Here is a 25,669-nt window from a genome sequence, read left to right as displayed (position 1 = left end):
ATTATACTATAAAATAATAAATAGTTTTCGAAAGACCCTTTAGGGTAAATCAATCGAATCTATTCTCATTTTAAACTATATAGTGCAATGGTTAATATAATTAAAATGGATCAGTAATTTTGAGGAAATTCTATGCGTTTGTTATTCCAAATTCCTACTCGAATCTGAAATTGTCTATGATCGAACTTAAATATTTGAACCTTTTCTTCTTCTTTATTGGTGTAGACATCGCTTACGTGATTATAGCCGAGTTTACAACGCGCGTCGGTTTTCCTTTTCGCCGCTTGGCGCCAATTGGACATTCCAGGAGAAGCCAGGTCCGTCTCCACCTGGTCTTTACAACTGAGGAAGGTCTTTCTCTGCTTCTCCCGGCGGATACTGCGTCGAATACTTTCAGAGCTGGAGTGTTTTCATCCATTCGGACGAAATGATCTAGACAGCGCTGAACTATCTCAATGTCGGCGTATATGTCGTACAGCTTGTCGTTTTATAGAATGAATTATTCAACGTTGCCAGTGCGTAAGGGACCATAAATCTTACGCTGAACTTTTCTCTCGAAAACTCGTAAAGTCGACTCATCAGGTGTTGCCATCGTCCATGCCTCTGCACCATATGGCAGGACGGGAATAATGAGTGACTTATTGAGATTGGTCTTTGTTCGTCGGGAGAGGGCTTTACTTCTCAATTGCCTACTCAGTTTCAAAGTTGCACCTGTTGGCAAGAGTTATTCTGCGTTGGATTTCGAGGCTGACGTTGTTATTGGTGTTAATACTGGTTCCAAGATATACGAAATTATCTACGATTTCGAAGTTATGACTATCAACAGAGACGTGGGATTCAAGCCGCGAGTGCTACCGCTGTTTGTTTGGTGACAGAGATATTTCGTCTTACCCTCGTTCACTACCACACCCTTTGCTTCGCTTCCTTATCCTTTCTGGAAAAAGCAGAGCTAACGGCGCGGTTGTTGAGGCGAAGTATACCAATATCATCGGTGCACGTCCAACAGATGTACACTTGATTTTCCAGGACTAAAGCCACACTGATAAGGTTAAATGCGATGTTGAGGAGGCTTATCCCACGATGGTTGGCGCAGATTGTGGGGTCTCCTTTTTTGTGGATTGGGCAGAGCACGTTTGAATTCCAATCGTCGGGCATGCTTTCTTCCGATAATATTCTAAAAAGAAGCTGATGCATGCTTCTATCAGTTCTTCGCCGCCGTATTTGAATAGCTCGTCTCGCAATCCATCGTCCACTGCTTTGCTGTTCTTCAGACGATTAATTACTATTCGAACTTGTTCATGGTCGGACAATGGAACGTCTGCTCCAACGTCATCGATTGGGGATTGGAACTATTTACTCGTAATTGATTTTGAAGACGAATTGTGGTGCCAAATCAAGCTATCTGAAACAATAAATGTATATTTTATTTTATGAAATGGTATACTAGGTATATGCTCATCATGAGTTCAAGAAAAGTGTCTAAAATCGGCCGTCTCTTAAGGTTAATCACACACCTTTTAGCATTCCTTATGAGTCGAATAATATAAATAAATATTATATATTCACCATATTTAAGGTGATAAAGCTCGTCAAAAGATCTCGCAAAGCTATAGCTGTCAATGCGGAGTTCCATAACCTGCTAAACACTTCGAAAGGCTGCATTAAAGGGAGAAGAAGATCTACAAAAACTCTTACACAGTTTTACCTACAACTTATAGCGCGTAGAGCTCGTTCTCCATAATTCCGAGTATAATTATCGTTTTAACTATCTCTCGCATTTTCCCATTGGTCAAAACCAATATGTACGTCAAGCGATTGTATAATTTACGACATATACATGACCAGATATGACAAATACTAACAACGGAAAAATAGTTAAATTCAAGTGCTAGCAAAGAAGTGCGTTATCACATATGTATGATTTTTCAAAAATATACGATAAGTTTGAATATTATCGAAATGACATAAAATTAGTCAGCTAAACATTTTTTATGCCACGGGGCACAGTACAAGTTCGATATTGTTGCATTACGGACGCACAAGAAAACAATGGCATTACTTCTAAACAACGCGCTACAAATTCTCCTCTTGGCACTCTGTGCCTCAATCACGTTAACGGTGTACGCAACACCACAAGGACGCATTGTTGGCGGTGAGACGGTGGACATTGCTAGCGCACCGCATTTAGTATCCATACGTTACAAACGCAATGCGTCGACACCCTTCAGTCACCGTTGTTCCGGCACAATATATTCGGAGGATATCGTGTTGACTACCGCGCGTTGCGTCATCGGCTTGGAGCGTCAACAATTACTTATTGTAGCCGGCAGCAGTTATCGTTCACAAAGTGATGGTTATGTTTATCTCGTCAAATCAATTGCAATACATCCGGATTTCGATATTTGGTTCATCGATAACGATTTGGCCTTGTTGCGCTTGGAATTTCCGCTCACCAGCCAAAACGTGAAAGTGATCAACCCAATCAAACTAGCCGAGCAATTGCCCGCAGCTGGCAGCGCGGCAACAGTGGCTGGTTGGGGCGCAGCGGCCGAGTATGCAGAGTTTGAGGAGCAATTGCAAGAGGCCAATGTGCGCATAGTGGACACTGCGCAGTGCAAAGAAGCTTATGGCGCCGGACGCATTAGCGCGGCCATGTTGTGCGCCGGTGGTGAAAGCGCAAATGGCGTTGCCGTGGACGCGTGCCTGGGTGACGCGGGTAGCGCGCTTGTTTCGAACGGCACGGCTGTAGGTTTGGTATCGTGGGGTAATGGTTGTGGACGTGTGGGTTACCCAGGAGTTTATACAAATTTGGTGCATTTCAATGAGTGGATTAGCAGCGAAGCGATTGAGCCGTTGTAATAGTAAATAATAAAAAATAATATGTATGTAATTTCAACGCTGTTATTATGTTAGTTTTGACTTTTGCGAAAGAAAATGAATAACTAGTTTGCCAATGGAATAAAATACTTAGAAACTACAATAAACTACGCATGTGTTCATATAATTTACAGATAAGCTGTTTGTTATTACACCGATATGTATGGAATTGTCTGAGATAAGCAACTTTAAAATCAATCGTAAATATGTGTTTAACAAATACACTTATGATCCAGTAAAAACCAAGAAAAACCCTTAACATAGGTTACGTCGAAGCTAAAATACCCTTCACAAATACAAGAAGTTCCTTACAAGAATTCGATTTGGATCGGTTAGCTTGTATGGTCGCTATATATTGGGTAGTCGAAAAAGTCTTTTCGTATTTTGTCAATAGATGTCGTTGCAGTCGTAAATCTCCGATGATACCAATCACATTGTGCCATACCATATGATGTCGGAAAGGTGAGATTTTAAGCTTCATTCAACCAAAAAAATATTAAATTCGGGAAAGTTAAAAAAAGTTAAAGCTGTTTAAAATAAGTGAAATGAAAATAATGAAAAATAGTTCGATCGCTTCCATTCTGGAAATTTCGATGTGAAAGATGCAGCTCGCTCTGGTCGATTTACCGTTGAAAATTTCGATGAAATTATGGAATAGATTGACCAGGACCGTCACATAAGCAACCACATAGCTAAGGAACTTAACATTCATCATCAAACGGTTTTGAACCATTTAAAAAAGGCTGGATACAGAAAGAAGCTCGAAGTTTGGGCACCACATGAATTGTCTGTGAAAAATTTAATGAACCGAATCAACATCTGAGATTCTTTGCAGAAGCGAAATGAAATCGAACCATTTCTGAAGCGAATGTTAACAGGAGATGAAAAGTGGATCAAATACGACAATAATGTGCGAAAAAGATCATGTTCCAAGCGGGGTGAAACTCAACAAATGGTCACAAAGCCAGGATCGACGCCTCGAAAGGTTATGCTGAGTATTTGGTGGGATGAGAAAGGAATCATCCACTATGAGCTGATCCAGCTTGGTCGAACAATTGATTCTACATTTTACTGTCAACAACTGATTAGATTGAAGCAAACAATCGAAAAAAACTGATCAGAACTGATCAGCAGAAAGGGCTTTGTCTCAGGACGACACTAGACCACACACATTTTTAATGATTCGGCAAAAACTGGGAGAGCTTGGCGGGGAAGTTTTGATGCATCCACCATATAGCCCTGATCTTGCACCATCGCACTACCATTGCAGAACTCTCTTAATGGAGTGAGGTTGGGTTCAAGAGAAGCCTATGAAAATTACTTGTCGTAGTTTTTCGCCGAGAAACCAGAATAGTTTTACACTGATGGAATAATGTCTCTAGCGGAAAAAATGGTAAAAAGTGATCCACCAAAATGGTACATATTTGGTTCATTGAAGTTCATTATAAATATAAAAAAATAGGTTGAAGTATGATTGGAAATACGAAAATACTTTCTCGACTACCCAATATACAATAATACTAAGCTTTTGATGTTGATGAACAGTAGTATGGCTTCAAAGTACACATTCAACATAGTCACCTCTATTGATCTAAATAAGTAAATGATAAGCTTATCGTAGTTCTACCTTGGAAAACTCTGTAATGATTTCTTAAAGCTACATAATCTCTTCTGATACTCAACAATGAACGAAAGTATGTAATGGTTTCCTTAGAAAGACTTTCCTTGGAAGAGATTCAAAGAAATCGGAAGTAGTCCGAAACTGCAGAAATCTGATAATTCCGATCTAAGGACATCTATTTGTTAAAGTTGTCAGTCAAACTTTTGGTAAATTGTTCAATCCATTTAACATCTCACTCTTCGAAATGCAGACAGAGACATGGGCTAGAACTGATAACTGTTTAAATTTTCTGTTGCTTCAACTTGAAAAAAAAAAACATATACAATTATAAAGCGAACCTTGTTGAGACCAATAACATCTAGCAAAGGGTCTCTTAATTAACAAAGCAGTTTGTTTCAGCTCAAGTTGGCCCTTAAAAAAGCTACTTATTATATAGCAACTTTTACAGCAAATGGGTAACACTGGCTACTTAAGGGAGCTTTATTGGAAGTGAAAAGCTTTCTATCGGCTTGCAGTGAATACAGCTTGATGGTATTGTTACAAAGGTTAAACTCAATGTTTACTTTTTAGATTAAAGATTAACTACTAAAACAAAAATAAAAGGAACTGTGGTTAGAGTTCCATTAAACGTAATCAATAAAGATCAGAAAAGCTCAATAAACAGCTTATCATTTAACTTATCACAAAAAACACAATAATAAAATAAGATAATCCGCAAATTTAGACCACACAGTGTAGCTTAGTAAATATTAGTCGCTTCCAGTGCGTTTTGAAAAATAGGTTCGAAATAGATCGCCATGCAGTGTAAAAATCACACTATCGTGCTTTGGCTCTTGTTCACATGCAGCTTGGCGGCCACTACATCCTTAGGAATACAACCCGCCATCATTGGCGGCCATGAAGTAGACATCATAAAGCATCCCTATCTCGTTTCCATACGCTACCGCTTGCCGGCCGATGGCGCGTATTGGCACAAATGCGCGGGTGTTATAATCACGGAGAAGGCAGTGCTTACCGCCGCACAGTGTGTTCGTGAAATCGAAACGGATCGCGTTATGATCGTCGCTGCTGCCAATCAGCGCACTGGCGGTGATGGCAATGTATATCCAGCTACCAAGTGGATCGAACATCCGAACTTTTCTACACGCACTGCTGATTACGACATTGGTTTGATATTTGTGGATTTGCCTTTTGAGTTGAATGCTATCCACCCGTCATTGCGTTCAATAAATATACGTGAGCAATGGCCGGCCGTAAACCGTTTGGCCACGGTGGTCGGTTGGGGTTACCGTGTGGAATTTGGTCCATCGTCCGATAATTTAGAAGAGACAAAAGTGCCAATAGTCAGTCGCGCAGAGTGTGTTTCAATCCATGGTTCTGGTGAGGTCACCGCGCGTATGATTTGTGCAGGATATGTGAAGACCGGCGGTCAGGATGTATGCCAAGGCGATACTGGCGGACCTCTGCTGTATGAAGGACAATTGGTGGGCTTAGTCTCGTGGGGCTATGGTTGTGCGCGTCCAGGCTATCCCAGTGTTTACACCGATGTGGCCAGTCTGAAGTCATGGATTGTAGAAGAATTGCGCAGTCATAACGGAAAACGGGCAATTGAAGAACATAGGACACTTAAATACTATTATAGAAGCTAATCAAAGTTTTGTATGTAACTTTTTTGTATTCTGAAAACTAAAAAATATAATTCTTTTGCAATTAGCATCCAATTATTTTCTAGCAATAACAGAGACTATCTATCTACAAAAAAATAACATAAAAGTTCCAATTGAGTTATGGTGACTGCATAGCGCTCGGTCTGAACTCATGTTCTACCTGGGCCTTCTTGCTTTTGATCCTTTCAGTGCTAAACTTCCGAAGAGCTACTGCTTGGAATCGAATTTTATAATAACTGATCTAGGTTTTCAAATTTTCCTCACCGGTCCCGACGGAAGCTTAAGAGGTAATAAATCATCTAAGGTACTTCAGATACAACATTCTCTGATACTTTTCTAAACTGCATACTCCAGACCTTCGCTTAAACCGAACTACGGTCGGAAGTATGTATATACTAGAGAATACTTCAAATTAAGATAGTTTTTAGAAATCCCTTTAAACTTAACACAAGCCACCATCTTCTTCATTCGAGGGCTGACTGATGAAATAAAAGGCAATATTTAGTACTTATTACGTATACGCTTGGATCTTATACGTATGACTTTGCTATATTTATAGATTATTTAACATTTCCGATAATCGATCGTGTTATAAATAAGCGAAATCATAAATAATCACACTTTTATCTCAAGTAGTAACTCCAAAGGTTGCATTATATTTACAAATATGAAGATCGCTCGACTTCATCAACAGAATTCGAATTTTCATTGGCCGTCGCCTCTATCCAGGCATATAAATCGGGTACCGATGCGTACACACCTGGGTAGATGCTGCTCGCACAGCCAGAACCCCATGAGACAATGCCCAACAATTCATTGCCAACAATTAGTGGGCCACCCGAATCACCTTGGCAGGAATCTTTACCGCCACCCTCCACATTAGCGCACAGCATACGGCTCGTCACAAGATAGAAATACGTTCTGCGACATTTTGTCTGGTCCACCAAATTAACCTGCACCTGCTGCAATTGATTACTCAAATAGGCGCCGCCTTCTTCGAGTGTACCCCAACCGGTGACGGTCACCTCAGTGCCTGTCGGTGGACGTTCCTTGGCCAGTGCGATGGGTTGAATGGACTCGCTGAATGTCAAATTACTCTCCAATACTAAAATAGCCACATCATAATCGTTGAGTAGATTATATTTTTCGTGGATTATGACTTTCACAACCGCCACTTCGACGGCGGGGGTCTCAAGCAGTGTTGTTGAGCCAGCGACTATGGTTAAACCCGTAGCGTCCTCATCAGACACACAATGCGTGGCTGTCACGATGATGTTCGGCAAGTAGATACTGCCACCACAGAAATGTGATCCTTTGTAGCGCAGCGACACCTGATGTGGAAATTGACGTATATCAGCATTGGAGCCACCTACGATGCGTCCATTGTTCAGCAACGCGTTGGTGTCGGCACTGGCGAGAGCACTAAAGCTGACGATGGTGAAGACCGCGAAGAACGTTATGTGGCGTAACATTTTCGCTAAGCGCAAGATTAAAGCGGAATAAGCAGTACCACGCTTATCCAGCACTTATATTCGGCGATAAGCTGCGCCGTCTGACCACGAGAAATGTCGAAAGCTAATCGGCTGGTGTAGTAAATCAATGCTTTGTAGAAAAATGTACGTGCACAAGCGGCTAACACATTATTTCGAGGTCTTATCAATAATTACAGAGGAACGATTAATAAAGTAGCATGATTAAGTATTCGATTAGATTTTAGCTAGAAAAACCCTTATATATTTGTAGGTGGGAGTGTATTTGTTTAGAGATAGCATTTTCTAAAGAATTTCCGAGTAATTTCTCTATTCAAACCCACTCATTGAGAATTTATGGGAAAGAAAGCATACCTTTAGGCGCTGTAGTAATAGAAGTGATCGTTATATCAGAGCATCTTAAGTTTGTTAACATTTTCGGGCTGTACAGATGAAATGTGAACATTAGCAGAGAAAACACACGAAAGGAATAACGAGGCATGAGGGTTATTGCACTTATTTGGTTGTGAGGCGTTTAGTTGTATTACCCAATAGTTCTATTTTCCTTGATCAAAATTCATATATTTTCACACATAGAATGAGTTTGTGGTAGAGAATCTGAATGGGTGAGAATAAAAGGTCGATCCTAGGAAGGATCTCACTTGGACAGCTTAGATAAAGTCTGGATCATAAAACCTTTACAGATCGACAAAGCACTTTGAAGCTGTCATAAGTTTATTGAGACGGCTAATATCGGTTTCGGCAATGTCTTAAGGTTCGCCGGAGTTTTAGCGATAGTTTAGGAAAGATCTGGTTCGCATAACCTTTTTCCTTACAACTTTAACAACTGGCGTCGCATGAATGCTTACCAGACAGTGTCCTACAATTGCGGCAAGATGAACTCTGCTCAGGGCAAGTAATTCAGTAGATCATTTGCGTTGCACTTTAGGCCAGAAAAACCACGCAGTCGCAGAGGAACTTGTCGGCGACCAGCGTCTGTTAAAGAAGTGGTAGAACGCAAAACGCCAATAGAGAATCAACTCTAGTTAACTGGCTGATTAAAAGATACACTTCCGCACGATAAAGTTGCACGTAAAGTTTTAGGTCTCACCAAAGCTCAAGTTTAAGGTTGATATACTCGTAGTACATGCAAACACATTTCAATCACATGTGATCTCATCGAAATTCCTTGAAACATTTTACACTAAAACACGTTCTAACTTGGTGAGTACAGAATAGAAAGTAAGTTGAACTTCTAATCCGATAATAACTAATCACGCGATCTACATCATACCGTTATCTATTTGTACTTTTTCATAATTATTTTGAAGTATCATGAATCATTATCGTGTTGATTAGTGAAATTACTGTAAAAAGTTTGTCATAGTTATTATACACTAAACTGAAAACGTGAGGCTGATAGCACACAGACATCGTGCATATTCCCCACACCAATGTTTTTTAAAAACACTTCAGCACAATCGAATTAAGATAAGTGACCATTCCTTCTGTGGGCATCTACTTATGGTAATCAATCAAACCACAGATATTAATAGTTGCCATATAATACTATACGTAATCTATCATGAAATCAGTTCACGTGATCTCTTATTATTTTTAACTTAACCACGGCTAAGCACATATTATTTAGAGATTGGAGAGTTAACTCAAAGATTTCGGTTAGTGCCAGAAGATCGCAGGCGTACAGGGTTTGTCCGGAAAGTAATCGGACTGAGTTGATTTAAAAAAAATATATTAAACCAATCGTTACAATTGTTTAAAAAATTTCAAAATAGGCTCCTTCTGAATCGATGCAGCGCTGCTAGCGCGATTTCCAAGCATTGAAGGCGGCACGGAAGGCATACTCTGGAATAGTCTTGAGAACCGAGGTGCATGCTGCTTGGATCCCCTTTCATCGGCCTTTCAGGCAAAGAAATAAAAAAAGTCCGGAGCCACATCTGGGCTGTAGGGCGGCTGCGGAAGCGTTGAGATGCCGGCCTTTTTTAAGTAGCTGTTCCCAAGAAAGGCGGTGTGAGCCGGGGCGTTGTCGTGGTGCAACTTCCAATCGGCTGCGATGACTTCTCGGAGTCCTTCTTTTGAGTATCTTGAGGACTTACAGGTAAAACATTTTCGGCTTGCACCACGCACAGAAACACCTCGCGCGAAAATGTTCGTCCTGACGCTCCAGGTGCTCAAAAAGAACTAACCAGCCGCTCGTGCGTTAGCTAGGAATGCCTTCTACCGAATCCCGTCGGTGCGCGCACGCTCCGAAGTACAATCGCTGCGGAAGAAAATCAGTCCTATTACTTTCCGGACATGTCCTGTATTATGCTAATCTTCATTTCTAGCCACGGCTAACAGAAATGTTTAGTTATACTATATACCTAATTAGTTATTGCCTATTTAGCGCTAATTTGGCCATAAAGACTACCGAAATTTTATGATGGATATAAATATGGAAATTATCGTGGCTACCTACTCATACATTTTCTTAAAAAAAAATTCTGTCTAATTTTATCATTGCATTTTTACCGACGGTATCAGTATTACTTTGCAAATATTTTCAAGTACTTTTTAATGCCGTTATAATATCTTTATTATGGAATAATTTCTGCAGTGTTATCTGCTTAAAACGCTATAAATTCAATCGGTTCGATGGGAGTTTGGTCGATGGGTTTAAAGAAAGTCAAATTGATGAACCAAAACTTGTAGGATAATATTTAGTAGAAAAGTATTAGGCTAGAGGAATAAGAAGAATTGCTGCTACTTAAGCAGGAAAGAAGTTTTGGATCCAGTAGGTGATATCTCTTGTTCACGCCAGAGAAGAAGAATGTTCTCTGAGCGACAACCACTTGAGAGTGTCCTGAAATATATATGACTCAAACAGCTCACAACTTCTGGTCTTAGACTAAGTATCCTCTGGAAAGCCAAAAGCATCCGTTTGAAGGCAAACTAAAGTGAGAAGACAAAACGTCCCTCCCTAGGGTTATGTACTGGGTTTGGGACTCGTCACGTAAAAAACACCTCCATTGAAAAGTAGAAAACAGCTGTTGTGGGAAAGTTCAAGCCAAGGATCTTTCATATCAACAATGCACACACCTACCTTTTTAACCTTAAACTTATTTGAAATTCTGTCCATTTTTTTATTCGGTGTCAAACAAAGTTAACTGTTAAGGTCGTAAACATAGTATAATATTATGACACAGCAATTTGGCTTTGCCAGAATGCAAGAGAACTTTTTAGTGCCGCACTCGGCTCGCACTTTAGTCAGCCAACATAATTGGTATAAAAGCAGATAAACACATTAGAGGCGCTATCAAAGTGTTAATATATTTCGTCTAAGACACATCGCTTACGACTTCATTTCAAAAAGGATTACGTATAAACCATGAGTTTTGCACTTCCGCTACTCATTTTGGCCAGCTTTTGCTTTTTAGGCCTACAAGCCGGCGCTATACCAGCACCAGCACTTAATTCTATTTCAGCCAAGCCGTCGTTTCAACCGGAAGGACGCATTGTGGGCGGCCAACAGGCAGATATAACGCAGTATCCTTACCAAGTATCCATACGGCTCGACTCTTCTGTGCTCATACACTTTTGCGGCGGTTCGATTTTGGCACCACGTGTCGTTGTTACGGCGGCGCATTGCGTGAAAGGACGCTACGCTTCGACAGTACGTGTCGTTGCGGGCTCATCCACGATCGCCGATCAGTCGGAGCAGGGTGTGGCTGCGCAGAAACTAATCTATCACAGTGGTTACGTGAAAAAGACGCACACCAATGATGTGGGATTAATCATTTTGAAAGAGCCTCTGATATATGACGCCAACGTACAACCGATTCAATTGGCACGCACTACTGCTGAGGTGGGCGCCCACGCCATCGCTACCGGTTGGGGTAAGAACGATGAGGAGGCACTACAAATGACCAACGTATTGCATGCAGTCGAACTGCAAATTGTCGATACGCTGCAATGTGGTGTGCAATATGCCTCGAAGAGTTATGTCATCACCGAAGAAATGATATGTGCGGGCGCTGAGGATGGTGGCAAGGACACTTGCCAAGGCGACTCGGGCGGTCCACTTGTAATAGATGGCAAATTGACCGGTATAGTTTCTTGGGGTATTGGTTGTGCTCAGGACTATCCCGGCGTGTATGCTAGTGTATCCTATCATGCTGAATGGATTGAACAGCAAGCGGCTGATTACTTGTGAGATGAAGAGACGTAGACGGAGAATTATATAAAGAAACGTTTAACTAAGCACAATCGATCAAAAGATAAGCGAACAAAAGCCAGTGAACAAATATATAAACGCAATAACATTCCAAATACTATATATGTATGTACATATATATTTACTTAATATTTTACAAAACGATACTAACCTTACTATATTGTGATAAATATGTTTTTTTTATTCAGTTATTATTATTTATGCCAGTTTTTTGGTGAAGGAGTTACTAGAAATAAAAATAATAAATTGTGCTCAACATTCCTTATACAAGTTTTCGAAAATTTGTATCTGTTTGGTATTTTCAGAGCATACAAGACTCATCTCATAGATAGATAGATATTAAAGATTGAGGTAATGCGCTATGACCAACGGTCTACACATATGGTCACCAAGGTTCTGCATTCTAATCAGTTCCAGGAGCCTGCTGGGCGCGACGGAGGTGAGCAGCTCCTTAAGAGTGTGGGACCCAACTGCGATGCATGGTTCTGGACACTGCCGCAGAGCGGGCCAGCTCATTGCCGGCTTCCCCTTTATGCCCCGGCACCCAGATTAGGTGTACCCGGTTGTGTCCTGATAGGCGGTTCAGCCTTTCTATACACTGTTCTACTAGAAGCGATTTCACTTCATACGCTGAGATCGCTTTTAGTGCCGCTTGACTGCCTCTAAGTATGGCGATACGCTTATTGCGATAGTTGCGGTGGAGATTGAGTTCAACGCAATGACTTATAGCAAAGGCTCTTGCTCGGAAAACGTTCCATTGGTATGAATAATTTGATATGCGATCTCGTAATGCCTGCTCCATTGCCTTCTGGCCTTTTCGAGCCGTCAGTGTACCACTGAATAGTGCTGTCTCTCAGCAGTATATCGAGCGTGGAGTCATTCCACTCTGCCTTGCTGTTCATCTCATACTACATGATCACTTTAGATTTTCTCTACGGTTGCTTCCAAGTATATTATTAGACAGTCTGAATCAAGGTGATCCGTTGAATTACTTCGATGTCGTCGTTTGGCATATTCGTCAATTCCTTGAACAGTTACGATCTTCCACTAACAAAATCATCCCTTTGCAATTGTTAATACTTTGGCTTGTTGTAGTTAATTACCAGATATCATAAGTGTGCAGCTTGTTCAAATAAAAGTCTGGAACTCATTGCTTGAGGGCAAGTGAAGAGAAAAACTTTATTGCCAAATTACACTGAAGAGTAATGAATGTTAAAGATAACACAATTATTGACATAAGGAGCTCCGTACACATCCACCACCATAACCGAGTTTACTTAATCAAGCTACTATCAACTCCAGCGATTAAAAAGCAAACAAATCGTTTTATTTTTATTGTAAACATTCTATTTTATTATATTACTATAGGGCTCCTAGTATCTTAACATTTTTTTGTATCCAAGAATATAAACTTGGCACTCTCGAGTAAACACCCGGAAAACCCGGTTTGGCACAACCAAGACCCCAAGAAACAATGCCGATTTGTACCCCATCGGCCACCAATGGCCCACCAGAGTCACCCTGACACGAGTCCTTCCCACCTTGAGGCACACCAGCACATAGCATGCGTTCCGTTATGACACCATAAGGCGCATACTCTGTTGCACATACAATGGGATCCACCACCTTCACAGTGACTGCCTGCAATGTGGGTGATAATGATCCGCCCTCACTGGTGCTGCCCCAACCGGTGACAACAGCTGCTGTGCCATCCGCCGGATTTATGCTGGACATACGTATCGGTTGTGACGAGGTACTGAACGGTATTTGATTTCGTAGCTTAATCAAGGCAATGTCATAGTCTGAGGTGAGTGGGTTGTAGTTCTCATGTCGTACAATCACATCGACGAGCGCTATTGGACTGAGTTGATTGAGAGCGGTTATGCCGAATTTCACAGCGTAATTTTGTGGTGTGTAGGGTGTAACACAATGTGCAGCTGTGATCACGAAAAACCCATCGGTTTTAATGTTACCGGTTTTCAATATTGAACCACCACAGGTATGAGAACCGTATTTGAGGAGTGAAACCTGATATGGGTGCTCCTTTATACTGGTATTCGTGCCGCCGACGATGCGTCCATCCAAAGGATACAGCCGATTGACCGACGTTGCACCATTCGTAATGACTACGTGGAGTCCTAACAATAAAATAAAATATTGAAACATGCTAAGTGTTTAAGCGTACTAATTTCTGCAAATACTTTGGTATGAGTTATCACGATTTCGACTGTCATTACTGTTGTTGCATCGGGCTTTTATATCCAATTTATCGTAATAGGCGCACAAAGCAAATGTGTGACTTACAATTTTCGTTATCAATTGCATTACAACAAGCAATTAAAACCTAATAAAAGTTGGTATTATCTCTGTTCATGCAGGGGCGCCCGTCATAGGCAATCACTTCAGGCGAGAGGTCAAAGTTTTTAGCGCTCGATAACGATCTAGATCAAGTTTTTAACTTTCGTAATTGAAAAAAATGTTAATGACCACTTATTTAAAGCAAGACACACCTGTATATAGATATGAAATCATATGTATATATTCATACATACGTACTATATAATTATCTACTTTGTGCAACACCCAATCCCAAAAAAAAGTGGAATAAGGTTTGGTCAGGGTGTGTACGTTTCAAAACAAAAGTCAATTTCATTATTGTGTCAGTACAATTCAAATGGCCTGCTCTCCGGAAGTGTTGGTTCCAAAGTGGTGCTGAAGATGTTTTGGAGAAGTTCGCATAAATTTGGTACGGGTTTGTTATATCTAAATTGAACTCGGACAGATCCAAAGTATATTTCAAGCATAGGTTTTCACCAGCAATCCAGAGTTAAGGTCTATGTAGACAGACGAGCAGCAATAAGAGCACCACCCTTGTTTCGTATGCCTTGAGAAGCTGGCCAGTAGTGGAAAGAACGCTAGGAACAAGCGACTTCACTTCTAGTGAATCCCTATACACAAAGGCATCGATGATAATGAGATATTAAATGAGATTGGCAAGCGTTGTGTACGGCTGTCATTCAAAAACCTGACTAACCTTGGACACATGGTTTATCTTTGCGACGATCTGGTCAGAAGCATGGGAAAGAAGATCAAAGTGCAATTAAAAGATCCAACCGGATAAGAAACTGCAAAAGTCATGTGCAAAGCAAGTCATTCTTGCTGATAAAGTGGACTCTAAGAACAAGGTTAGAATACTCACTGGTCACAGTTTAACGTTTGCAGAATGGGGCTGACAGATCGAGATGACTGCTGGAAATATCAAGAGAGAGTTATCAAGGAAACAATAGAGCATCTCTTCTGAATTTCCCTCGCATTAGCAAGGTAAAGCTTCAAGCATTTAGAGAACCCACGGTATGAGACATTGGAAGAGGTATTCATGGTGAGGCCGTATCCGTAGCGAGAGTGTATCCATAATGAGCGCTTTAAGCGCTGGTATCCTGAAGAAGGAACGTCACTATATGGAATAATACTGATCTTTACGGTGCTCATTAGCATACCAGGCTAACCCAATTTAACCAATCATAGTGTATCATCGGGGTTCGTGCTTATAAGTAACACTTTTAAAATGCTCGCTATGAGCGAAATTTTTTTCGAATATGTCTGTGTATAAGTACATATATTGAAGGTGTCTTACTGTACTTGCTGTTCGTATATGGATTTCGACATTTCTCGAAATTGTGGAAGCTAAATGTTTCGGGAAAATTCGAATGCGCTGTCAATTTTAGCTGACCTATACAATAGTTGTCTCTGTCACACCACAGACTGACGTATATTTTAGTTATTATAAACGCAGTCCAATTTTCAGGGTTGCTGTTCAATTTCAAATTTCATAGAAGAAAATTTCTGATTTTTTTTACTTGAAACATCATAATTTTAGTGAATTAAAAGAGTTTTAAAAAGTTCTTGAATAATACATATAATACTATTTTTGTTGCAATATCAATTATATTAATTTTATATGTATGAAATAAAGAGTTATGCTTAATATAAGTAGAACGCTTAGATAATTTCAATGACAATGGCTAATGGCAAACCCAAACAAAACTTTAAGTGCAACCCTGTGGCTCGCCACACAAACACACACCTTATTCGTGTTCGGCACAAAGGGAAGGAAATTTGTCGAATTTTAAACGAAGCATTGAAAAGTGAAGACGCGTTTTACAATCAAGTGCTTAAAATTGTGTGTTTTAATTGATTTCCAACACCTTTAATTGCTTAAAAACAGCTAATTTATTGAAATAACACATAGGAACATATTGCAAATAATAAAATCATAACAAAATGTCGCTATTCGGCTCATTAATGGGAGATTTCGATGATGACCTTTTCATGGGGTAAGTTTGTGATTCTGCTGTAACAACTCGGCGCTGGGTGCTCCGCTATTGCCGATGACAAAAAAAGTATTTCGTCTTCACTGCAAGAACATGTGTACCCCATATGTTTGAAGGTGATTGTTATGCATTGTGGAAAAAATTACGCGACTAGGGAGTGTAAAATAGATTTTATAAATAAAAAGACTTTAGTAATGTGATGTTTAGGAAAAACTTAATTTTTTTACTACAAGCTGTCACGGGAGATGAACATCGAAATGTAAAATTTTAGTGCGCACGATTGAGTATGTAATACATACAAAAAATAGCTTGTTGAAGTGAAAATTATTAAGGAATTGACTTAAAACTTCGAAATGTATAACAAGTGGTCTGCAAATTTATGTCGTTTATTCAGTTTGTATAAATGTGGATTTATGTTGTTATCCATGCCTTTTACTTGCTTTATTGTTTCTATTTGCGGTGAACGGATTCTCCTTTAATCAATTACGGTTTTATATGCCATGCAAAGCTCTATATATTTGTATCCATATGTATATGTACGTCAACGGTGACGTTAACCATAGTGAAATTGCAACAACAATCTTACAAATGAAAAATCAATAAATATTATTTTCTTGTCGCTTTCCGTAGCATTTTATGCATTTCCTCATGTATATACTCCCGCTTCACATATTTTATAGTCTAGAGATTTCTAAGCAATTACACACCAATATTTTTATTACGAATTAGTAAAGTAACGTTTTCAGTCTTGGAGAGCATTAAGGTTTTTAAGATAGTTACGGTATATTGAGTTATTCACAGTGGCATAAAAAGTAGGTATTACTAGAATTTGGGTTAGTGGTTATTAAAGATGTTTTTAAAATATTTCATCTTAGGCGACCAATAATGTAATAATTTTATTGATAATATTCAATATTTAAAAAAAGTATTCAAAATGGCTACCATTTTAAATTTTTACTGTTTGTAGATGTGAAAATAGTTAATAACACTTTGTTATACAATTTAGAAATCCTATCAATATTTGTCTAATCTGTTGAATTTGATTGACTCATGAATTATACTCTGTTTAATTTTTGCACTCCTTCGGGCAGATTTCACGTAATGCTTTTCAATATCTTTCTCTGCCAATCCTAACTGTAATTGCATTTAAAATGATGCTTATCTTAAAAACATGTACATAATACATATGTGTGCATATATATGTAGCCACCAAAAAATAAATGAAAAAGAAGAATTAAATAAAATTATTAATGACATCATCACAATTTGCAAGCCTATTCGATTTTTATATTACAATAGCAAAGGCAATAAACTGGGAATTTTTATTAATTAATTTATGTATAATTGAAAATTATTGTTTAGAAAACCAACCTTTGAAAACCTTACCGTTAACTCAGTAACTTTGTTTTTTTGCTTAAACAAAAAAGTATTTTTTCTGGCAGAAGTAATTTTGTTTTGGGCGCTTTGTTTTATATAATTTACTTATTTTTTGAAGTAAAAATTTTGTTTGTGAAAATGCCTGCCGGCGCACGACGACGGTCACATTCGTATGCTGTTTCCGTTTATTTAGTTATTTATTTTCTTTTTGAACAACCCTTTAATTAGCTAATTTTCGCACATTTTCAGTAATCACATGAATGCCATGAACATGCAAATGCGTTCGATGAATCGTTTGATGAACTCATTCATGCCCGATCCATTCAATATGTTGGCACCATTCGACCCCGGCTTCCAACAGAATGCGCTCATGGAGCGTAGCAATCAACATGTCGCTAATCCAATGGGTGGACTTTTCGGTTTTCCAGCAATGCCAAATATAAATAGACTACTTAGTGCAGGTGAGTTCGCATTCTCTACACATTTAATTAAGTCTTTACTTATATGTATATTTAACTCAAACTATGCTAATTGTTTTACTAGATATTGGCTCACCAAACGGCGCTTCATATTGCTCCAGCTCAGTGATTACTATGTCGTCTGGTCCAGATGGTCGCCCACAAATTTATCAGGCAACAACTAGTACAAAAACTGGACCAGGTGGCATACGTGAGACACGTAAAACCGTTGAGGATTCAAGGCGTGGCATGAAGAAAATGGCTATTGGTCATCATATTGGGGAGCGTGCGCATATTATTGAAAAAGAACAAGACTTGCGTTCCGGTCAGTTAGAGGAGCGTCAAGAGTTTATAAACTTAGAGGAAGATGATGCAGAGGACTTCGATCGTGAATTTACCAACCGGGCACGTGGTAGTGTACGTGGTGCGCGTCCACAAGAGATGATCACCATTGAATCGGCTGATGATGACGATGATGTGCGTCCACGTCATTACAGCAGACATCACGGTAGTGGTGGACAGCATCGCAGACAATTGCCAGCTTTGCCCGCACCGCCACAACAGAATAGGTAAGTTCGTGAACACCAATTTATTGTTATCAAATATTAATTTGTTCATTTCAATTTTGAATTGGTGTGTGTATGTTGTAGGAAAATTGTATATACATAAATTTAATTTTATTCCGGATTAAATGCTAAACTGCTCGTGGGTGCATAAATTTCGTGCGAAATTTAGTAGAAACCTACATGAAATTTGTGCAAGTTTTAGTGCATTTTACACACTGCTTAAGTTAGAAGATTAAATATTTTTTAGGTGTACTTTTTTTTTTAAAGTACCGCTTTCTAACAAAAGGCTAACACAAAATAAGTTAAGTGAAAGAGTAATTTGTTAAATGTGGCAATAAATACAAATAAATTCTTGCAATTCTTATCTTCCCTGGTTTATTTTTGCTGGATTATGTAAAAACTAATTTTTCTTTCAAAATTCGTCTCCTCGTAATTTATGTTTTATTGTCCTTTTATTATTTACTAATGCTTCCAATATTCACAATATTCACATGTAATTTTATTTTGAGTTTATTAACTTTTTTCGCTTTCGTAATCAAAAATTCACTGGTTTACTGAAAAGAAATTGTTGCTTTATATCTACTTCCAGATATGATAAAAAATAAAAAAAATATATATAAACAAAGAAACTTGATTGATTAAGGATTGAATTTAACTTCGACTAGCATAACTACTACAGCTACTACATACTACTAAAATATATATGTACATACATATATCTATCACTTATATAGAACCACTACAACTGCTATCATTCCCAGAATTCAAATACTATAATATAATAATGTAATGTCGAATTCGCGTTTAACTGCAAGCAATAATCACAAACAGATTTTTCGAAAAAATGCATATTAATAGTTAAACTGAAAGTATTAAAAATTAACCAAAAAAAGAAAACAATTGCATTGATTGATATGCCTACATACATATATACAGAGCATTAACAATGAAATTAACTTTAATAAAAGCAGTCACAACAAAAAAAGAAAATGAGAGCCTACGAGTGTTTGAAATTTCACACCTTCCCACTCCACTTCACTTATTATGACTAACAGTATAAGCGTAAAGACTACTAAATTCAAAGCGACCCGTAAGAAAATATTTCGACACTCACAAATTCGCCCTAAAAATATGAGGTAGGCCATTTTGTAAATTAAATAGTATTTATTGTTTTTAGAGTTCTTTAATTATATTTATTTGTCACTGATTGTGTTATAGTTAGATGTTTTATTTATACTTCATTGTATTACTTAACATCTATTAATGTTTTAAAACATATATTTAGAATTAATTTTCATAAAATATTTTCTGCATATTTATATTGAAGATTTTTTTTCTGTATTGTATTTCTATTGTGAATGTTCATTCATACCACTCACTCATATCCACAACTAAAAAGATATAAAAAACTGTTCGATATTTACTTTTTCGAGTTCAATTTTCGCGTATATCAATTTCAGTAGAAACAGAAAATAAAAATATGTTATTTCTAAAGTGCTGTTAAGTTTCGTAGAGTAGCTCGAAACTGTTCATGAAGAGGTGACCGATTTTCATTTTTTGGGGTTATGCATATAGATTTAATAATATTTATATTATAAAGTTTTCGAAGTTATTCAATAACTAACCTCAAAAGTAAAAAAAAATATATAAATAGAACAATAAGGGTTCATTTTGATTTAATTAAAATTCTCTATTTCCTAAAATAATTTATCGATTATACATGAATTTTAGCAACATCTGCTTCAATGTATTACTGAAAATCCAAAAACTTAACAACTTTTTCTAAACAAATTGTGGTTGGTAAAATAATTTTAACATGTTGTTGTGTGTTCGCCCAACAATAATTAAAAAAACAAATTAAAACTCACAGTTGCATTTTCACAAATTGGGGAAAATAGCAAACAAATCACCACCACCAAATATTAATTAAATACGCTTCAAATGTGAATAATCGCAATTTTCTTCGCTTTTCACACTACGTTCCAAATACAGCTCGACATTGTCCCCTTCATCGTCGGTCGATTCGTTGAACTCCAACTCTAAGAACAACAAAAGCCACAACAACACCGACAATTTGTCTACGGAGCGCGCAAATGCAAACGCCACCACAAAAAACAAAACCACAACGTCAACACAAAACAGCAATAGTAAAGCCAACAACAACAATAGCTACTTGACATCGCAAACAACGCTTCGCTCTCCGACCGCTGCCGGCTATCATCGCGGCATTGCAGCACGTCGTCCATTACGTACGCCATCGTCGTCGCCCCTAGCCACCACACCGACCAATCACAGTCACAGCACAGCGCCAACGACAAGGTTTGTGTCACAAAATACCAAAACAAAACATGAACCATATAAAGCCAAGAATCAGAAACACTGAATCAAAAAAAAAAAAAAATTAACTCACGAAAATGCGTTCAAATTACGAATTTACGAAAAACTTGCGAAAATGGAAAACAAAGCAGCATTTCCACCTCTCGCACCACCCACATTCGTAGGAATTATGAGTTCGGAAGTTGTCACAGCCCTACCACTAACAATTTTATATTTCGTTGAATAATTTTGCTGCGAATTTTAAATTTTTTCTGGAAAATCTCCGTATCAGCGCTACTCAATTATATTTTCTTCGTTGAACTTATGTTGTTTCTGAAATTTTAGTCAAATTATCGATTTTCCGTGCGGAAACAGATAATTGATTTTTTAGGCAATTTTTTTTGTTTTTTCTCCAAATTTTAAACATTGATATGTTTTAATCTTTTAAAAAGTGAGCTTCTTAAATTATATAAATTTTTAGCTCTGATAAAAAAATATATATGTAATTGAGTACTAGATATATAAATTATATGTATAATTGCGCATTTCTCATAATCTTATTATTTTCAAATGTTTAAAATTGATTTATATAATTTTTTTTTTTCAACAATTTTTAATTCAACCGTAAAACCTTTGAATATTCCCATTTCAGAGTTAATATTTCTCAATTTTCTTTTCGTGTATCATTTTTCCTTACATTGTAAAACTTTATTTCATAGTTTTAACGGTAACATAACAAACATTACAGATATTTGTTTACTAATGTCTTATTATATCTATAATAAATATCTTTCCCAGTCATATTTATTTAATTATATAATTAGGATAATACAGTGAAATCTTAATAATAAATAATTCTTATCATTTATGCCTCTTTACATACCATGTATTCCTTTCTACCCATTAAACTTAAAAGTCGCTCATATTCGCATATGCTTTTCGTAAATGAAAATCGCTGTTGACAGCTCAACTCCATTTGCCATTAGTTCATTTGCTTCAGCTAACAAATTCTTCATTACTTTTTACCATGTTGATTAACGTTTTATTTAAAAAAATCTAAAATGCGATTGAATAGCAAATTTCCTCTCATTCCACTGCATTTTATTAACTACATGTATTCTACATAACCCTCTGCTAAATTTTTGCGTCTATCCTTCTTTTGCTTAAATTCAAATATCCGCCCAACAAAAAAATGACACAATAACAATTAAAATATTTTCACTCAACAGAGATTGGCGTTTGTATAATCCACGTTTTTATCGTACAAATAAATAAACAATAGTACAACAACAATGAAAATTAAAACAACAGTAAATCGTGAAGATGAAATAAAATATACTCCTATCTAAGTAAATAAAATACAAAACAACAATTAAAGACATTTATGGAAATTGGTTTGGAGAGCAGCCGTCGGAGATACAACAACAACAAATAATTAAAACTAAAATCAAAACACAAAATAAATGTGCAATAATTTTAATTAATTTACTACGAACATTTGTAAACAGACATACGATTCAGCAAAACGAATAACGAAAACAACGACAAACGAAAAACTACTAAGCGATTTTTGAAAATATAAGTAAAATAAAAAAATATTAATCAATCAGTCATACATAATTGATTGGCATACAAAGTAATAATATTAATGGCATACTTTTCATACATACAAACAAAGCGTCAAAGAAACGATCTTGAAACCAAACGATGCAGCCTACTTAGCAAAGAAGACATATAGATGCATTGAAACGCTTGCTGCACAACTTTCCACTTGAGTGCAGCTCAAATCTTGTTTTTCATATGCGGCTGGAGTGCGTTGTAAGCAGACTTGAGACACTTATGCAGCTGTTATGAGTCGATCAATGCTTTGCAATCTTTCAAAGCAAATCTTTTTAAAAACAAAGAACCAAAGCGACTTTCTCACTACCTATCATCCCTGTTCGCTAAATATATACTGTCATATATATAATTCAGCTGTTCCAGCATTGTGGTTAATGAATTGTTATATGCACTGCTCGCAGTCTTACGTGTAAGCAATGTATATCCTCTGGTGGCGATTTCTTAACAAAAGTCAGTTCACTATAATAATTTGTATACAGAAGCTGTAAATATGTTTGCAAATGAAAAAAACTAAGCATAGAAAAAATCAATATTTGCTTTTTATCGTCGACATGTCTTTTCAAGAAGTCCTTGTTGTGCTTACTTTGCTGCTTAAAAATGTAAATACGCGCTGCTGTAATAATGCGTTTAATTAAACCGCAAATGTGCTATATACATGCAAATGAAAGTCATTCTATGGATTACAAAATATTTATCAATACATATATTAATAGTTTAACAAATGGTTATACCCAACGCACTTGGCTTACTGCCCTGATGACAAGTGCTTTTTCAGCCGGAAAAAGGATTATCGCCTGCAACGATTTTCTGTTAAATTTCGGAATGCTTTCGTCAAATCTGCGAGTAAATCTTACTAATATTAAAATATTAATGGTATTTGTTAAACAAAACTGTTTGGTATTGGACGTACGCTAAATATTTGGTGGTGGTATTCTCTCACGTTTTCCTCTTAATATTTTATTTGTAAACGGGCTCATTTATTGTTAATAGTTTTTGAAATGCTTGCTTTAAAGGTTTAGGGAAATTTATGTATAAATTTTCTCGTCGTCCCCTCGTTTACAAAAATCGATTTGGCCAACGAAAGAGTCCTTGTGTGAACACAGTCCAAGCACACATAAATTTGTTGCCATGACATGGTGTGTGTAACCGAAACAGACCCAGATTTGTATACAACTTTTCATAGTAACCTAAGGTGTTGTACGTTTGTAGACCTGTTTTTTTTGAAGAATTTCATACTTAATTTACTTTTATAATATGCACAATAAGTTGCGTGCTTTAAAAAATAATAAATTTTCTAAATTAAATATTTTTGCAACTGTATACGGCATTTCCCCCAATGCTTTTCTACGTACCACTAGATTCCCCTGTGTAATATTTTCAATATAAAGCCTACATAACCTCAAAATTTTCATATATTATTCGATCGTTAATATATTTGCTTTATTTTTTGCTATATATTTTTGAAGGTATATCTTAGTCTGTGAAAAATATTGATATCACTTGAAGTCGTCTCATGAATTTTAATGTTTTTTTGTGATAACTTGACGTCTCATAAATTTTCATCATTACCCATTGCTTGCCTATTGCCTGTAACCTCGTTTTGCCTGCACGCCGCCCCTTATATATGTAGCTCTGCAATTATGCATACATATTCGTAAATGTTATTATGATTCATGAACTACTATTTGTGTGTCAATTTCTAGTTTAAGTTTGAACAAATTAATTTTTTTATGTTTATTTAATTTCAATTACTTAGTTTTTAAGCTTGCTTAATTTAATTACGTTATAAATTTGTTAATATTGAAATATATTTTCTACACATTTTTTTTACAGTGTACATCCCCATCCATATAACGCTTCGGCCGCACGCCGCAATTACCGCTCTAAACATAGCAAACAACATCAACAGCCACACCAGCCACAAACGCTGACCATAACCGAGGTAATCGATGACGACGATGATGAAGAGGTGCAGCCAACTGGCGGTGCGGTAATCGTAGAAGAGGTGGAAGATGATGCAGGACCCGCAACAGTAATCAATCCAGCAGCTGCCGCCGCAGCAGTAGCAGCTAACAGAACGGCTTCAAAATCTCAGAAATCACCTCATCATTAAAACCATTGAAATCCATTACATACATACATATATTAATTGCGCGTGGAAGTATGTGTTGTTGTAACGCTGATGAGTGAACGAACGGACGCATTAATTTAAGTAGTTGACCACATTGATAATAATGAAATGTTCAAGGCGTTGAGGTATTAATGAGACGAGGCGCAAATGTAGTGGTGGTGTGCGCAGCAGCAAGCGCCAATTAATTATTTAGTTAAATAGTCGAAGTAAACGTTTGGTAGTTGAGTTGGGGAGCGCGTTGGCAGTTCGCGTAAATTAAAATGCAACGCTGTTCGTGCGTATTTTATAGAATTTTAAGTAGTGGGGGCATATAACAAAACAAAACAAAACATAAGCAAACAAAAAAATCTATCTTAGGATAACACTTAATAAACCCTTAACATTTATTAGTACTGTATAAAAATAATTATCTACACTTTATGCTGCGCGTGCCCATCAATAACACAAAATTTTTGAGATGTTTGTGCTGCGCATAACGAAAACAAAAAACAAAATACAAAAAACCCATAAAAGCAAAAACATTCTAAAGCAGTTGTTTTATGCAAAGAAAACGTCAAATTACTTGTATGATTGATTTTATAAATACATGCTTATATGAGTCTTATGCTGTGCTGTACCGCAGCTGCTGCACCTTTTAATTCAAATACAATTTTATTATAACACATAATTACTATATATAAAACTTATTTGATTTCCACCTACACCTATGCATACATATATATCGAAAAAATAATACTATAAATTCTAAACTTAAACTATGTATTATGAAGTATATTTGTGAATTTATTAGCAATACAACGACAAAAAAAATGTTTGCTTAACGAAATATGAAATATATCTTAGCTATTGATGCAATATGAATTGAGATGTTGTATACAAATTGTATGACAAAGCTAGCTTCCAAACCACTGTAGACTGCATATTATAGTTTCAAAATGCTGGCGTCGATGTTAGCGCTACTTAGTCGGGTTTCCAAACTTCAAGTTGGCGAGCAGTGGCGAC

General features: G+C 37.2%; 6 protein-coding genes across 8 annotated transcripts; 4 read left to right on the top strand and 2 right to left on the bottom strand.

The window, feature by feature from the left end:
* Positions 1–2,018: 2,018 nt before the first annotated feature.
* Positions 2,019–2,984, top strand: LOC120771992 (trypsin eta-like). Its single transcript, XM_040100348.1, has one exon. It carries the CDS (start codon positions 2,050–2,052, stop codon positions 2,857–2,859), a length of 810 nt encoding a protein of 269 aa, XP_039956282.1. The 5' UTR covers positions 2,019–2,049; the 3' UTR covers positions 2,860–2,984.
* Positions 2,985–5,167: 2,183 nt separating this feature from the next.
* LOC120770795 (trypsin eta-like) lies at positions 5,168–6,147 on the top strand. Its single transcript, XM_040098374.1, has one exon. The coding sequence runs from the start codon at positions 5,296–5,298 to the stop codon at positions 6,145–6,147; it is 852 nt and encodes a 283-aa protein (XP_039954308.1). The 5' UTR covers positions 5,168–5,295.
* Positions 6,148–6,665: 518 nt separating this feature from the next.
* Positions 6,666–7,699, bottom strand: LOC120771132 (trypsin alpha-like). Its single transcript, XM_040098996.1, has one exon. The coding sequence runs from the start codon at positions 7,635–7,637 to the stop codon at positions 6,825–6,827; it is 813 nt and encodes a 270-aa protein (XP_039954930.1). The 5' UTR covers positions 7,638–7,699; the 3' UTR covers positions 6,666–6,824.
* Positions 7,700–10,971: 3,272 nt separating this feature from the next.
* LOC120771189 (trypsin) lies at positions 10,972–12,116 on the top strand. The gene has a single exon (XM_040099085.1). It carries the CDS (start codon positions 11,023–11,025, stop codon positions 11,845–11,847), a length of 825 nt encoding a protein of 274 aa, XP_039955019.1. The 5' UTR covers positions 10,972–11,022; the 3' UTR covers positions 11,848–12,116.
* A 1,107-nt stretch (positions 12,117–13,223) lies between these two features.
* Positions 13,224–14,084, bottom strand: LOC120771065 (trypsin alpha-3-like). The gene has a single exon (XM_040098871.1). It carries the CDS (start codon positions 14,032–14,034, stop codon positions 13,231–13,233), a length of 804 nt encoding a protein of 267 aa, XP_039954805.1. The 5' UTR covers positions 14,035–14,084; the 3' UTR covers positions 13,224–13,230.
* A 1,890-nt stretch (positions 14,085–15,974) lies between these two features.
* LOC120770148 (myeloid leukemia factor) lies at positions 15,975–25,334 on the top strand. 3 transcript variants are annotated; one of them, XM_040097340.1, is made up of 5 exons: positions 15,975–16,202; positions 17,826–18,037; positions 18,120–18,603; positions 20,593–20,919; positions 22,146–23,046. In XM_040097340.1, the coding sequence occupies exons 1-5, from the start codon at positions 16,150–16,152 to the stop codon at positions 22,189–22,191; spliced, it is 1,122 nt and encodes a 373-aa protein (XP_039953274.1). In that variant the 5' UTR covers positions 15,975–16,149; the 3' UTR covers positions 22,192–23,046. The 3 variants fall into 3 exon arrangements, with proteins under 3 accessions (XP_039953274.1, XP_039953272.1, XP_039953273.1); XM_040097338.1 differs by lacking the exon at positions 22,146–23,046 and adding an exon at positions 24,370–25,334 and having other exon boundaries at positions 15,978–16,202; XM_040097339.1 differs by lacking the exons at positions 15,975–16,202; positions 22,146–23,046 and adding exons at positions 17,647–17,746; positions 24,370–25,334.
* The last annotated feature ends 335 nt before the right edge of the window (positions 25,335–25,669 follow it).

The sequence above is a fragment of the Bactrocera tryoni genome, chromosome 3 (assembly GCF_016617805.1).
Source record: "Bactrocera tryoni isolate S06 chromosome 3, CSIRO_BtryS06_freeze2, whole genome shotgun sequence".
Taxonomy (NCBI): domain Eukaryota; kingdom Metazoa; phylum Arthropoda; class Insecta; order Diptera; family Tephritidae; genus Bactrocera; species Bactrocera tryoni.
The sequence above is the reverse complement of the archived record's forward strand: the minus strand, read 5'-3'. Positions and strand labels throughout refer to the sequence as shown.